The 14,164-nt window shown below is 38.2% G+C and overlaps 1 protein-coding gene across 6 annotated transcripts in view; it reads right to left on the minus strand.

The window, feature by feature from the left end:
• MYO5A (myosin VA) overlaps positions 1-14,164 on the minus strand; it is a 223,688-nt gene that overhangs the window by 56,291 nt on the left and 153,233 nt on the right. For all 6 annotated transcript variants that reach the window (XM_009429146.5, XM_009429147.5, XM_016928253.4 and 3 more), the window contains 5 exons: positions 13,393-13,549; positions 8,829-9,068; positions 6,891-7,139; positions 3,772-3,865; positions 1,293-1,441 (listed from right to left, as the gene is read on the minus strand). In XM_009429146.5, the coding sequence (XP_009427421.3) occupies positions 1,293-1,441; positions 3,772-3,865; positions 6,891-7,139; positions 8,829-9,068; positions 13,393-13,549 (889 nt within the window). The remainder of the gene's footprint in view (positions 1-1,292; positions 1,442-3,771; positions 3,866-6,890; positions 7,140-8,828; positions 9,069-13,392; positions 13,550-14,164) is intronic.

Raw genomic sequence — 14,164 nt, forward strand, 5'->3', positions numbered from 1 at the left:
AATGTGAAGGAAGAAAGGTTTCAATGGGACCAACGGTAGCACGGTGATCTAGGAAGATGAAGCTTAACAAGGGTCTTTAGATTTGTCAATTATAAGAACAGTTATAATGGTGACTTGCATCTACTTCTAATTTCTCTTTGTCACACATAAATCAGAGTAGTGAGGGTTGAAATAATGGTCCAATGTGGGATTTATATTAGCTTTTTGGTCTCTTTTAGACAGGATTTTCTCATCTGCAAGGTGATGAGAGCCTATCTTTTGCATTACACGATCTCTTTTATTTTGACTTTTAAGTGTCATATTGTAATGAACTTTGTCAGTAGGTCCAGATAGAAGCAAAATTTGAAGAAAATACTCTGCTCCACAGATACTGAATTATCTGGCTTTTTATGAGATATTTCAGGGCATTTCTGGTCATTTGTATAATTAGGTTACCTTTAAGGCTGGTACTTGTAGGGATGCTTGGGAACTCTTTGTTTCCTGATAGCAGGATACATGGAATGGGGAGGATGTGCAGAATTATTACAAGTATGAAAGGTACATTGGCAAATGCAGAAGAGTCCTTGAAATAGATAATTCATTACAAATGGAGTCTGAATTTTCTTTTCATAGGAATATATCTTCAAAATTATAATCAAAACCAGTCTACATGTAAATTTTACATTAGGCCATTCAATATATAAAACAAAGTCCAACTGGCTGGGCGCAATGGCTCATGCCTGTAATCCCAGCACTTTGGGAGGCCAAGGTGGGTGGATCATGAGGTCAAGAGATCGAGAACATCCTGGCCAACATGGTGAAACCCCGTTTCTACTAAAAATACAAAAAATTAGCTGGGCATGGTGGTGGGCACCTGTAGTCCCAGCTACTCGGGAGGCTGAGGCAGGAGAATCACTTGAACCTGGGAGGCGGAGGTTGCAGTGAGCCAAGATTGTGCCACTACACTCCAGCCTGGTGACACAGGGAGACTCCATCTCAAAAAAAAACAAAAACAAAAACAAAAATCCAACTTTACTGACTTTATACTATCACATAGCCCAGTCTTTAAACTGTTTGACTTTACCGAAGTACTTGTGAATAAAATTATATGATTTCTAAGATTTGCTTTAAAATAATCCAATCCATTGGATGGAGTGGGTTGGGGAGATGGAATGGGAGGTGAATATGTGTTGAACATTCTGGAACTGGGTGGTAGGTACACAGAAGATATGGAGGTTCATTCTACTATTCTATTTATTTTTGTATATGTTTAAAATTTTTCATTAAAAAAAAAACAAAAGTGTTTGACTCACCACCATAAGGGTCATCTCTTCCTTGAGGTCATCATATCTTTCTTCCAGGCGACTGAACTCATTCAGAAGGTTCTGATATCTCAGCCTTTCATCATTAAGGTCGAGTTCCAGTTGTTTCGTTTCTTCTACTAACTTCTTCTCCATAGTTTCTGAAATTAAAAAAAGGATATGCATACTAAAGATGGCCCCTTGAGAATGCAATTGTGTAAACATGTATACTGATTTCCAGTTTCTCTGCAGGCAATTTTACTTTTAGTATCACTGTGATCCATGAAGAGTGTCTTAGTAAAATTTAGGAAAAGAAAAAATGACCAAAAAATGAAATAATTTATTAATAATAACAATCATCTACTGAGTTATTCCATGTACTCTGGCCTTAGTACCACTAATTGATACACTGGTTACAGCACATCCTTGAAAAACTTCCACTAGTCAGTCATTGTCTAGTAACTAAAGTGTATGTATTTTTATTCCAATGGTATTCTATTCATAAAATTATTTTGCCCAAAGTAGTGTACTCTCTCAAAATGACCTCCTCACGGATATTTCTCAAGAGAGATATTTCTCAAGAGAATGGCAACTTTTCAGTGGACCCGGTTGTCCTACTCTACAGAGTCTCTCTTAATTTACCATCTCACAGTTCTATCTTACGTTTTCTACGACTTTAACCTCCCCTGCTGTCCTATTACTTCCCAGCTTCTAACCAGATAAAATGCTCAGGCCTGGCCAGCTGTGTTGTGTGCTTGTTGGTCATCCCCCACGCGCTGCTGAGGAAACCTTGCCTTCTCCATTTACCTACACCCTCAGCCCTCTTTGTGGCTGTGGTTTGCTTTTGTCTAGGACATGATCTGGAGATTGGAGATTAGCCCTTGACTGCAGGCAGATGAAGTAAAGTAACAAAACCTCAAATCTCAGCTATATGTCTTAACTCAATCAGCCAACCAGTCACATTTATAATATTAAGCTTCCACCACTTTGCTCCATGTTACCCATATATTTTGAGGCTAAATCTTAATCTGCCCTGCCTGCTTCTATTGCTTCACTACTGCTTTCTCTGTGAGCACGATGAGGCAAGGGCTACAAGTGTCTTGTCACAGCTGCTTTCCTGGTGCCCACCACAGTGCTTCCCTAGAGTAGGGCTTTAATAATTTGTAAATGAATGAATGAAAGAATTTCTTCTCTCTAAAACATTCTACAAGTTGCCTTTTATTCTCACCAGTTTGCAGAAGCTGCTCTGAGGCTACCAAAAAATTTTCCCTTGACAAACTCATTGTCATTTCTTTGTTCTTACAGTTCACTTTCAAATAACATTTTATATTTTCCTAGAAGATTCTCATCATTCTGGATCCTTCTGTTACATGCTGCCTCCCAGCAGCCTTCTTTCCAGGGCTCTGTTTTCTCCTTCACCTCTTAATTTTATTTTCTGGCTCCTTTTCTTTACCTCATCCCTTAGTATGGTCATTAATTCCAGGTTTTCTTCTCTTTCCTCAGTATTATCCCCTTCAACTAGGAGAGGTGAGGCAGTCTCTCTTACCACCACAGTTTTAATGGGTATCTTTAGGCTCCCTTCTTATTTTTTCTCTACTCTTTAATCTGGATTTGCTTTCTGAATACCTCCATGTTGAGGTCCTAGCTGACATATCAAACTTAACACTCCAACAATTGGCCTCATTAATTTGCCTCATAAATGTATACTTTTTTCTCAATATCCGTATTACTAATAACATACCTTTATTGTTTTGTTATCTCATTGTAAAATCTTAGAACATTTTTGCCTTTTTTGAATACCAGTGTAATCAACAGAATGTATATGAAAATGTATTATTTTCATATAATATATCCCCATTCCAAACCATCTTTTCTCTTCCATTTCCACCACTAATTACTGTATAGATCTGTATCTTCTTACCCCATATTTATATATATGTGGATTCCTTATAAACTTATCACCATTCTAACCTACCCCACAAACAGAAAATAGAATAAATGTCCATATCTAGTTAGTTCTCTATTTTAAAAATTAGTTTTTTTTTAGACTAGCAAAGAGTGGTGAATCTTAGAATAACATCCATTGATTTAGCAAAAAAAAAAAAAAAAAAAGACAATACACACACACACAGAAATATACACATATCAGCTCAAAAATTCTTACTAAATCATTAAGAATCCTATAAGCCTTAACTAGTAAATCACACATGCAGAACAAATTAATTTTTTAAAAAAATTACATATGACACTGACTGAACCGGAGTTCACATTTGTACCTAGAGATACCAGATTTACAAGTTTATCAAGCAACGAATTCAACCAAAATATTTGATCTCTTGCCTCTTGGAACTTTATAAATTTGCTGATGACAGCCTCAACTTTAAAAAATATTTAAATTCTAAATAATGTTGTGTAACTCATCAAATGACATTGTAACTTACATAACTTTGGTGTGAGGTTGGTTGGCGTGTAGTACGCATATAAGCTTTACCTGTCATCTCCTTAGCCTGCTGCACGATGCGGTGATTGAGGGCTTCTTTTTCTTGCTTCAGCAAAGTATTTTCTTCCTTCAGATTTGATACCAGCTACGAAATGAAACAATAAACTGAGATGGTTGCAATGGACAGAGGAAGCCTGATGACCAAGGATAAAGACCATAAGCAGTCATTCCTTACTTCCACCACCTCTGTGCTCCCTGTCTTTGCCTGGTTATGTCTAGTCACCTTACAAACTTGCTCAAGCATTACTCCCTCCCAAGAGCCTTCCTGAAACCCCCTTCAATTAGCTGTCTTTTCCCTGTGCTACTACAAGACCCTGTATATGCTCTTTATATCCGTTATAAATGATTTACTTTCCTCTTTTCCAGAATAGACTAGAATTTCTTGAAGGATAAGGATGGTGATGGTTTTTTACTTTACATTAAACATTAAAACATTAAAGTTTTACTTTACATTAAACATTAAAAAATTGCCTGGCACTAAGTCAGCATTTGCTCTCAAAGGTAATTGATATTACCTTCTCCTCTCAATGCTTTCACACAAAGCTTATGTGTACCCATGATTCAAGTGGGGAGATTAAGGAGGTTAAGAAGGATATGAGGATGTTTAGTTTGGGAAATTCACTGAAGAGCTTTTGATTCTCCCATCTATGTCAAGAAAGAGAATTTCTCTTTCATCTCCCTTTAAGAGTTTTACAAGGCTGAGAACTAGTCCTTTTATTCCATGTTTAAATAAGCATTGACATTACAACAATGTCAATGTACTTAATGCCACAGAACTGTCCACTTAAAAATGGTGAAAATGGTAAATTTTATGTCATGTATATTTTAACACACACACACACACACACACACACACACAAGTTGACTCTTAACTTTCTAGTTCTTTGCTGGATAAGGATTCCCAGGAAGGAAAAGTTAAAACCAAAGGTAATTTTGCAAAGTACATAATTTACTCAGTTCATCTTTGGAATAAAGTGTGTGCTTATGATGAGTAAAATCTGAATTCCTTTTTCTAAGCTAAAGTTTAAGGAACTCTGAAAACAAGAGCTTTAATAATAGGGAGAGAATTGGCAGGCAAATCTCTTGTCATGTCAGGGGGTTTAGGACAGGAAAAGAGGGCTCCAGGGAGCAGGAAAGTTGGATAACTACACTGTGCCACACACAGCAGACATCAGTCCAGAAGGTATCCCTTCCGAGGGCTCAGTCTTTTCCCTCTGGACTGACCTTGCCTTAACATCCACTCTCAGTAAAAAAAGCCCCAGCTCTCTGTGGGCTTTCAGGAGAGGCTCTTGTTTGGTAGGGGTGCACAACCAATCACCTATGGTGCTTTTTCAAAATAATGTGCCTAGCCCACACTCCCAGAGTCTGGATAGCTCCCTTTTTATATAAAAACTCCCCAGCAGTTTTGATAAATGCTCTTGGTTAGGAACCATACATAACTCTACTGTAACTTCTGGGCTCCTTGATCAGACTGAGAATGTCATTTTCCTTACCATGAAGCTGACTGTCACAGTGAAATGTTTTCATTCTTCCCCTATCACTACATTCCATCAAAAGAACTAATGGGGCCAGGCGCAGTGGCTCACACCTGTAAACCCAGCGCTTTGTGAGACCAATGTGGGAAAACAGCTTGAGGCCAGGAGTTCAAGACCAGCCTAGACAACATAGGAAACACCATCTGAACTAAAGGTAGTGCCTACAGCTATCTCTGTGAGAAGTGGGAGAAAATGAAATGAAATGAAAGAAAAAATCTGAATCTGCTTGTGTGTTTATTCTATCAGACTAGAAAGGCAAGAACTTGGCTTTGAAAAGGAAAGGAGAATCTTCCCACCACACTTAACTACTGTACAGATTCTGAGGAATCCGAAGCTGGAAAGCTTCCGTGGTTTGGGGAGACTTAAAGGGAAGAAAAGAGATCTTAAACATTCAAGACTATCTTTTTGAGTGCACGTCTTAATTCTGAGAGAACAAGCTTGCTGTATCAAAACAACATTATATAAAACAGAAAAGAATCTCACCTTTTGGCACTGCTGTTTCTATATATAGAGTACAGATCTAGAGATATAGGAGGAATTACTTTACTGGAACCTGTAATGCCATGGAAGGACTGCAATTTTACCAGCCACCCTACCCTAACCGACCTGCATCTAAGTTCCTGCTGTAGTTCTCACTGCATATGCTGATATTAACATTTAGAAGTCAGTACAGACAAACCATATCAGGATTCTTGCCAGCAGTTACAGCTGACACAGGCAACTCTGTTTTCATTTAAAGATGGTAATACCAGCGGAATCTCTGAAAATCAATTACTTTTTTCCAGGAAGCCTAATGTTGAGGTACTTTTACAAATGTTTCAGCAGTACATCTCATTACTACTTGACAATCTTAATGTCTTCTATACTTAATAAAGTTTTGATATGTTAATACAAATTTGAAGCATGCAAGTACTGGTCAATCTGAAAGCATTTTGTGGGGAGGGTTCCATCTGCGTAAAGCTGTTGGTTGCAATCACTGTGCAGACATTTAGACTTCTCCTGCTTGGACTTCTTAATACAGCCTTAATGCAGGCTTCAACAAGGATCCCTACCATCAGGTACTAAATATTATGTCTAATGTTCCATTATTAGAGCACTAAGCATGTGGGAGTTATTTATATTCTACTGCTCAAGGTCATTGCCAAAGACTGATTTTACAATTCAAAAAATTGCAACCTTAGGCATAAATGGGTTAATCACATTAACCCTACTGAAGAAAAAGGAGTCTACGCCCCAGACTGACTTTTTTTTTAAAAGGAGTCTATGCCCCAGACTGACTTTTTTTTTTTTTTTTTTTTAAATATACAAGTGTTAGTAGGTACTTGGCCATTCTCTCCTAAAAATACAGCTTTGCCTCTGTTCTTATTAGAGTAGAAAGTTCTACTAAAAGACCTACAGCCTACTCATTGATAATGAAAAATAAATGCTTGGGAAACAGTAATAATGAACAGTAATTCAACTAAAATTTGTACTGCATTTCTAATAAAACCAACAGTGAGTCACATGGACCAAGTCATGATGACAGCACCTCTCCTTTGTGTACGGAGTAGATGGGGATATGGACATTATTCCTACCTGCTCTGTTTCTTGTTTGTATCGATCTGCATGTTCCTCAATGCATTTTTTCTCTGAACGAGTTTGCTCTAGGTCTTTCCGGAGCTTGGCAATTTCTTCCTGCAGACTAAGGACCCGCCCAGTGGCAACTTTCGCTTCCTCTTCACTTAGCTGAAGACGTTCTAAGTCACTTCGTAGTTTCTCAGTCTCAGAGTTGTATATTCCTTCCAGATTGGTTAGTTTCTCCACAAGGCATTTGTAGTCTTTGTTCTTTAAACATACACATAAGTAACAATAAGTAAATACACATATCATCAAATGTATTTAGTAAGAAAACCATGTTTATTCATCATATTCATGCTATATCATCATAACATTGATATAGTATCCAACCAAAATACTACAACATTTGCAATAGCACAACCAATACCTTCTAGGTGACACAAACAGAGAAGAAAACAGGCACAATTAATTCAATTCTGTTTGATGTGGTAAGCAAGATGGATGTGATTTTCTCATAGTCACAGGGTGAGTTACATAGTAAATTCTTAATTTCCTGATTCTTAATTCAGAAATAGGAGGATCTATACTTGTTTTTGAAAACAGATCAAAATGTTGCTAAAAACCATTTACTAGCTTAGTGATGCGTAAGAATGATTAAAACAGCCTCAAAACCCCAAGTTGGCCAGGTGTAGTGGCTCACACCTATAGTCTCAACACTTTGGGAGGCCAAGGCAGGAGGATCAAAAGAGGCCAGGAGTTCAAGACTAGCCTGGGCACATAATGAGACCCTGTCTTTACAAAAAATTTAAAAATTAGCTAGACATGGTGGTGTGTACCTGTAGTCCTAGCTACTTGGGAGGCTGAGGCAGGAGGATCACTTGAGCCCAGGAGTTTGAGGCTGTAGTGAGCCGTGATTGCACTGCTGTACTTTAGCCTGGGTGACAGGGTGAGAATCTGTCTTAAAAAACAAAAACAAAACAAAAAAAACCCTCTCCCCACACACACACACGTTTCTCACAAATCTTTATGTTTACTACCTCAAAATTTCTCCCTCCCACTCAGAAAATCTTCCATCCCATTTCATTCTGATCCCTGTTTTGCTTTGCTCTCCTTAGCATTTTTATATTCTTAATTACCTTTATATCATTTACATGTGCTAAAATATTAGTAACTATCTTCAATTAAACAAACTTTTATCTCTGCAACAGATTGCAAGTTCATCAGAAGCATCAACATTTTCCTGATGCTTTTGCTATTTCAATGCTAAACCAACTTATATGTAAAATAAACATGATACCACATGAAAATAAATGATAATTTTGATAGAGCATTGCAAAGTACAAAATACAGTATGCCTGGTTCAAGCTGGTGTTTGAAAAATAAGTAACATACAATATGACTCTTGGTCATAAAGGTTTGAAGCATTAGTAGATCTCTGTTCTCAAAAATAATTTCCTGCCAGGCATGGTAGCTCATGCTTGTAATCCCAGTACTTTGGGAGGCTGAGGCAGGAGGATTGTTTGAGGCAACAGCCTGGCAACATGAGACCCTGTTTCTACAAAATAAAAAAATTAGCTGGGTGTGGTAGTACGTGCCTGTAGTCCCATATACTCAGAAGGCTGTGGTGGGAAGACCACTTGAGCCCAGCAGGTTGAGGCTGTAGTGAGCTGTGACCATGCCACTGAACTCTAGCCTGGGCGACAGAGTGAGACCCTGTCTCAAATAATAGTAATAATAATAATAATAATAATAATAACTTCCTGCCTTAGTTTTTGCAATTGTGATCCACCTTATGAGTTCATAAGTACTTCCATGCTCATTATGGAAATAAATACGGTCATAATTTTACTTTTTACTAAGACCGAAGGGTAAAGTCAAAGAAAAACAATATTGAAAATAATCCTGGTGGATTTCTTCAGGCATATTCTACTCTCAGGGCCCCTTTGTGAAACACACCTGCTCATCAACTTTGCGCTGCAGCTGCATGATCTTGTTCTCCATGCCGATGTGCAGCTTCTTATAGCGCTCCACTGAGCGAGCCTCGATTTTGAGCTTCTTTAGCTCACGCTTGGCCATCATCCGCCTGAAGCAGCACTGAAGGTAGATGATGGCATGCATGCTCCTCTTGTAGTGTGTGCGGGCCAGCCAGCCCCGGACTCGCTTCTGAATGATGACTGCTTTGTGCTCACGGAGTATCTGCAGAAAAGGATAAGGGCAAGCAATGTCAAGACCCTGGACTACACTCATGATTATCAATCTATGTCGGGCTGAAAATCCACACATTACCTAGAGGAAAAGACATAAAAGTTGAATTGACAATGTACTATGTAGATTATACATATCACAGATATATGGAGGCTACAAAATTATTTTTAAAAGTGATTTGAAAAGTAGACTTTAGAAGGTGATTTCAGAAACATACATAAAAATGTGTCATATGCACATATTATGTGTATAATTCTAAGCAGAATATAGAGTTGGAAGCTGTCTAAATAAAAAGCACCAGATTACCAAAAGAAAAACAACTATAAAAAGAAACAAAAAATACATTAGATTTCTTATTAGTATATGTTTTCTGTTGGCAACAGATGATCCTCTATAAAATTAACAGAACCAGGCATCCTGTAAACTATGTGCTACTAAAATAAGAGATATCCCTACCACCCTGACTGCTGATACCACCTCACTATGCATTATTAGGCCCGTGCATGAGGACACGGGGTATGGGCAGCAAACTGTCTGTAGAGGCCAACACTTGGGGTACTAAAAAGTTTGTACTGATTTATTGATTTTTTTTTTTTTAGAAACTAAAAGATGACACTCTTGTTTACCACATTTGAGGAATACCATTCTAGTGAGGATTTTCCATTGCTATTTCAAATGTAGCAAGGATCCACTTTTGGGATTCAAAGGTAGGAGGGATGGGGCTTTAAAATCAAAGGTAAAAGTAACAAGATGTGAAACAAACTAATCTTACTTTTGATTTTATATTACATTTCCTAAAAAAAACATGATATTTCCCTAAACTTATAAACAAACAAAAGTTTGCCTTATTAGATGAATTTGTTGTCGCTAAAGAGCACCAAAAAGACACCGTGTAAACATTTTCTAGGAAAGATGGAGAAGAAATTCTTGAATTTTAAGAAGAGGTAGCCAGGCACAGTGACTCAGGCACTTGAGGAGGCCAAGGCAAGTGGTTCACATGAGGTCCGAAGTTTGAGACCAGCCTGGCCAACATGGTGAAACCCCGTCTCTACTAAAAATACAAAAATTAGCTGGGCGTAGTGGCGGGCACCTGTAATCCCAGCTACTCAGGAGGCTGAGGCAGGAGAATAGCTTGAACCCAGGAGGCGGAGATTGCAGTGAGCCGAGACTGTGACATTGTACTTCAGCCTGGGCAACAAGAGTGATAAACTCCGTCTCAAAAAAAAAAAAAAAAAAAAAAGAGAGAAAATAAAAGAAAAAGTAAACTAGAAAAATCTGGCATCTGCAGATTTTTATGTTTATAATTTTATGAAGTAACTCCTGTATGATATAAATGATACTTAAATATTATATACTTAAATACTTGTTGGTGATTATTACAAATGGACACAATGTACCTCCTATCAAAGTCTTTTTTTTTTCTTTTTTTTGAGATGGAGTTTCATTCTCGTTGCCCAGGCTGGAATGCAATGGCACAGTCTCGGCTCACTGCAACCTCCACCTCCCAGGTTCAAGCGATTCTCCTGCCTCAGCCTCCCGAGTAACTGGGATTATAGGCGTGTGCCACCATGGCCTGCTAATTTTGTATTGTTAGTAGAGACAGGGTTTCATCATGTTGGTCAGGCTGGTCTCAAACTCCTGACCTCAGATGACCCACCTGCCTCGGCCTCCCAAAGTGCTGGGATTATAGGCGTGAGCCACTGTGCCTGGCCTTATCAAACTCTTAAAATGTAAAAACCTCTGAAAGCATCTATCCACATATATAGCAGTTTAATAAGATCATTAAAAGAATAGTTCCTATTTTTAGGTTACTGTACTTGAAAAAAACAATGACTAAAATGTGCCATCCTAGAAGACACATTTAAGAAATAAGTGGTTAACTTTAAACCATCAAATACAAAATGAACACAGTTGTTCAGGAGATCTGAGTAGTATCTTTGGCCCCCTCAAGCCTGCCTTCTGTGGCTGTTTTCCTAATGCTAAGGTAGCCTTCAGTTTTCCTTCAGTGTAGTCACTGCATCACGCTGCACTGAGGTTGGGAGTTCTGAACGTTCACTGAACATCACAGTCTGGAGGGAGGCCTTTGTCTTATCTGGATGAGTAAGGAGCAACTGGATGAGTCTCAGTGATAGCAAATTAAAGACTTTCAAACTCAAGCAGCACACAGTGGCATGTGTGCTAAAAAAAACATGATATTTCCCTAAACTTATAAACAAACAAAAGTTTGCCTTATTAGATGAATTTGTTGTCGCTAAAGAGCACCAAAAAGACACCGTGTAAACATTTTCTAGGAAAGATGGAGAAGAAATTCTTGAATTTTAAGAAGAGGTAGCCAGGCACAGTGACTGGATAAATAAAACTATTAATGCCAATTTTCCTGTTCCATTTGCTTCTCCCATGTAACTTTGGACATGGGTCCATTTTTGTAATTTTAGTCAAATGGAAACAGCATTTAATCAGAGCTTCCATTTTCAATCTCACTTTCATCATGAGTGAGAGAAATTAATCAACACCTGTACTCTCTTTAAGACCCCCCCCCCTCCAAATCTCATGAAGGGGAACCTTGGACCTGAAATACAGCTAGAAGGAGCACTAACGTGATGGCTGTTGGCTTACATGTGAGCAAGCCTCTACGCTGCCACCTTCCACCCTGTCCAGTCACAGTGGGAGCCTGAGCTGGCCGGAGGCTACCACTGCTAAACCAGTGACCTCAAAACCCAGCTCAGATGTTCCTAAGGAGAGTAGTGAGGAACACAGGAAGGTAACTAGTTTGGTGTATCTGAAAAGCAACTTCAAACCTCTTTCCTCCCTAAAATCTCACGCTTATATAGAAAGAGCATGAGACTACATAAAGGAGGGGTGAGCAGAAAGATCTGGAGTAGCTATCTTCAAAACACAGCTATTAAATACACTCATTCAAGCCTCACCAGTTTCGAATTTTTTGTTGTCTAAAATCACTTCAAATAAAAATAAATAAATAAATAAATAAATAAATAAATAGGGCCTAGGTCACACCCATATACTGTCTGTGCTTAGAGACCCAAATCACCCCATTAATGCTCCTTCTAATGGTGATGTCCATAGAGCTCTAATATCCAGGCTTGTATTTCTCACTGATTTGAAATATAGCCTATAGGATAGACTCCAAACCTTGCCAAAATGAAAGAGATAAAAATCGTTCATCAATGGTCACAGGTGATAATTAAGACTACTCTGGTGACCCCATTAATTATTGCTAGATGTAAGATTATTTGTCAAAAACTTTTGGAGCATTGTATCTGTCAATACAATTTTAACCACATTAATGTTATAATTTGCCTCCTCTTCATCATGGTAAATTCTTCCAAGGTTGTCTCATTCTTGGAATAACCTTTAACCTGTTTGTCATATATTCTATCTATTCAAAGTTCTCTGTAGTCATCTGAATAGTGGGCCCCAAGGAAATTAGGTGCTAATCCCTGGAACCTGCAAATGCTATTTATTCAGAAAAAGGGCCTTTGCAGATGTGATTAGGTTAAGGGTCTTCAGATGGGAGGATTATCCTGGATCACATGGGTGGAACCAAATTCTATCATAATTATTCTTATAAGAGGCAGATAGGAGAAGTCAAGTCAGATACACAGAAGAGAAAATGCTGTGAAAACAGAGGCTGAGACTGGACTGATGTGGCTACAAGCACAGGAACGCTGGCAGCCACCAGAAGCTGCAAGAGGCAAGGAATGGATTCTCCCCTGGAGCTTCTGGAAGGAGAGCAGCCTGCTGACAACTTGATTTTGTCCCATTGATAATGATTTTGGACTTCTGGTCTCCAGAACTCTGAGAGAATTAATTTTGGCTGTTTTAAGGTAACAAGTTTGTGATAATTTATTATAGCAGCCACAGTAAACGAACATACTTTTTTTTCAAATTATATAAACAAAGAGAAAGAAGGAGGTAAAAGTTTTTTTCCCATTGTTTTGTTAATAACTATATGTGATTATTTAGTATTTTAAAATGCATTTCAGGCTGGGCATGTGCACAGTGGCTCACACCTATAATCTCAGCACTTTGGGAGGCCACAGTGGGAGGACTGCTTGAGGCCAGGAGTTTGAGGCTGCAGTGTACTATGACTGCACCACTGCACCCCAGCCAGGGTGACAGAGCGAGATCCTATTTCTAAAAAAGAATTTTTTAAAATAAATAAATATGCATTTCAATAGCTGGTTGTCCCCATACAGTTCCTACCTTCATTGTAGCCCCTGTGGTACTCTGTACAGATGTGAAATTTGGTTAGTGCTAATAGAATGAATAAACAAAGTTGAAAATAATGCCTCACCTTGCGATACCTATTTCTGGCCAAGAAGCCTCGCAAGTAAGACTGAAGAACAATAGTGGCAGCTCGTCTAATCTTGTACCTCCTGCGGACCACATACATGCGCCAGTACTTTTGAACGATGGTTGCTGCCTTGGTTCTGCGCAGAAACTTAGCATAGCTGGCCAAAGAAAATAACATTATGTTGTCAGTAATCAGAAAAAAATGCAGGAATACATGTTAGAGAAACTTAAAGAGTGTCACCGTTTTAGGCATAAATAGTACCTCCATTGTATTATTCTAATAATGTGCATGCTAAGTCAACATTTATATTTACTTACATTTGTATAGCAATTTATAGTTTCCCAAAGTATTTTTGCATTTATTATCTCATTTGAGCCCTCCCTAACTCTGGAAAGTAGGATGGCCCACATTGCCAGATTTTACAAGAAAGCAAAATTCACAAAAGGTCATTCTTTCTACAACAGGATCCATTTACCCCAGGCCATGCCTCTTTATAGAACAGACAGACATACACAGTAATCTCATATTTAGTTATCACCAGCTTTCTTGGATCTAGCCATTATTCATCTACCATATTTTTCCTGATTTTGTTAGGCTATAAGCTCATGATTAATTCATTTCTACTTATACTTCTCAATTAAAATTAAACTAATAAGTAATCACACTAAAGTGTAATTCTCTTCCAGACCCTCTCAGTTAATTGCTCCCAAAAATTATTCAATGAAGTCATTATTAACTAGCTCATATTCACGACTGTTTTAATTGATACATG

The sequence above is a fragment of the Pan troglodytes genome, chromosome 16 (genome assembly GCF_028858775.2).
Source record: "Pan troglodytes isolate AG18354 chromosome 16, NHGRI_mPanTro3-v2.0_pri, whole genome shotgun sequence".
Lineage (NCBI taxonomy): Eukaryota > Metazoa > Chordata > Mammalia > Primates > Hominidae > Pan > Pan troglodytes.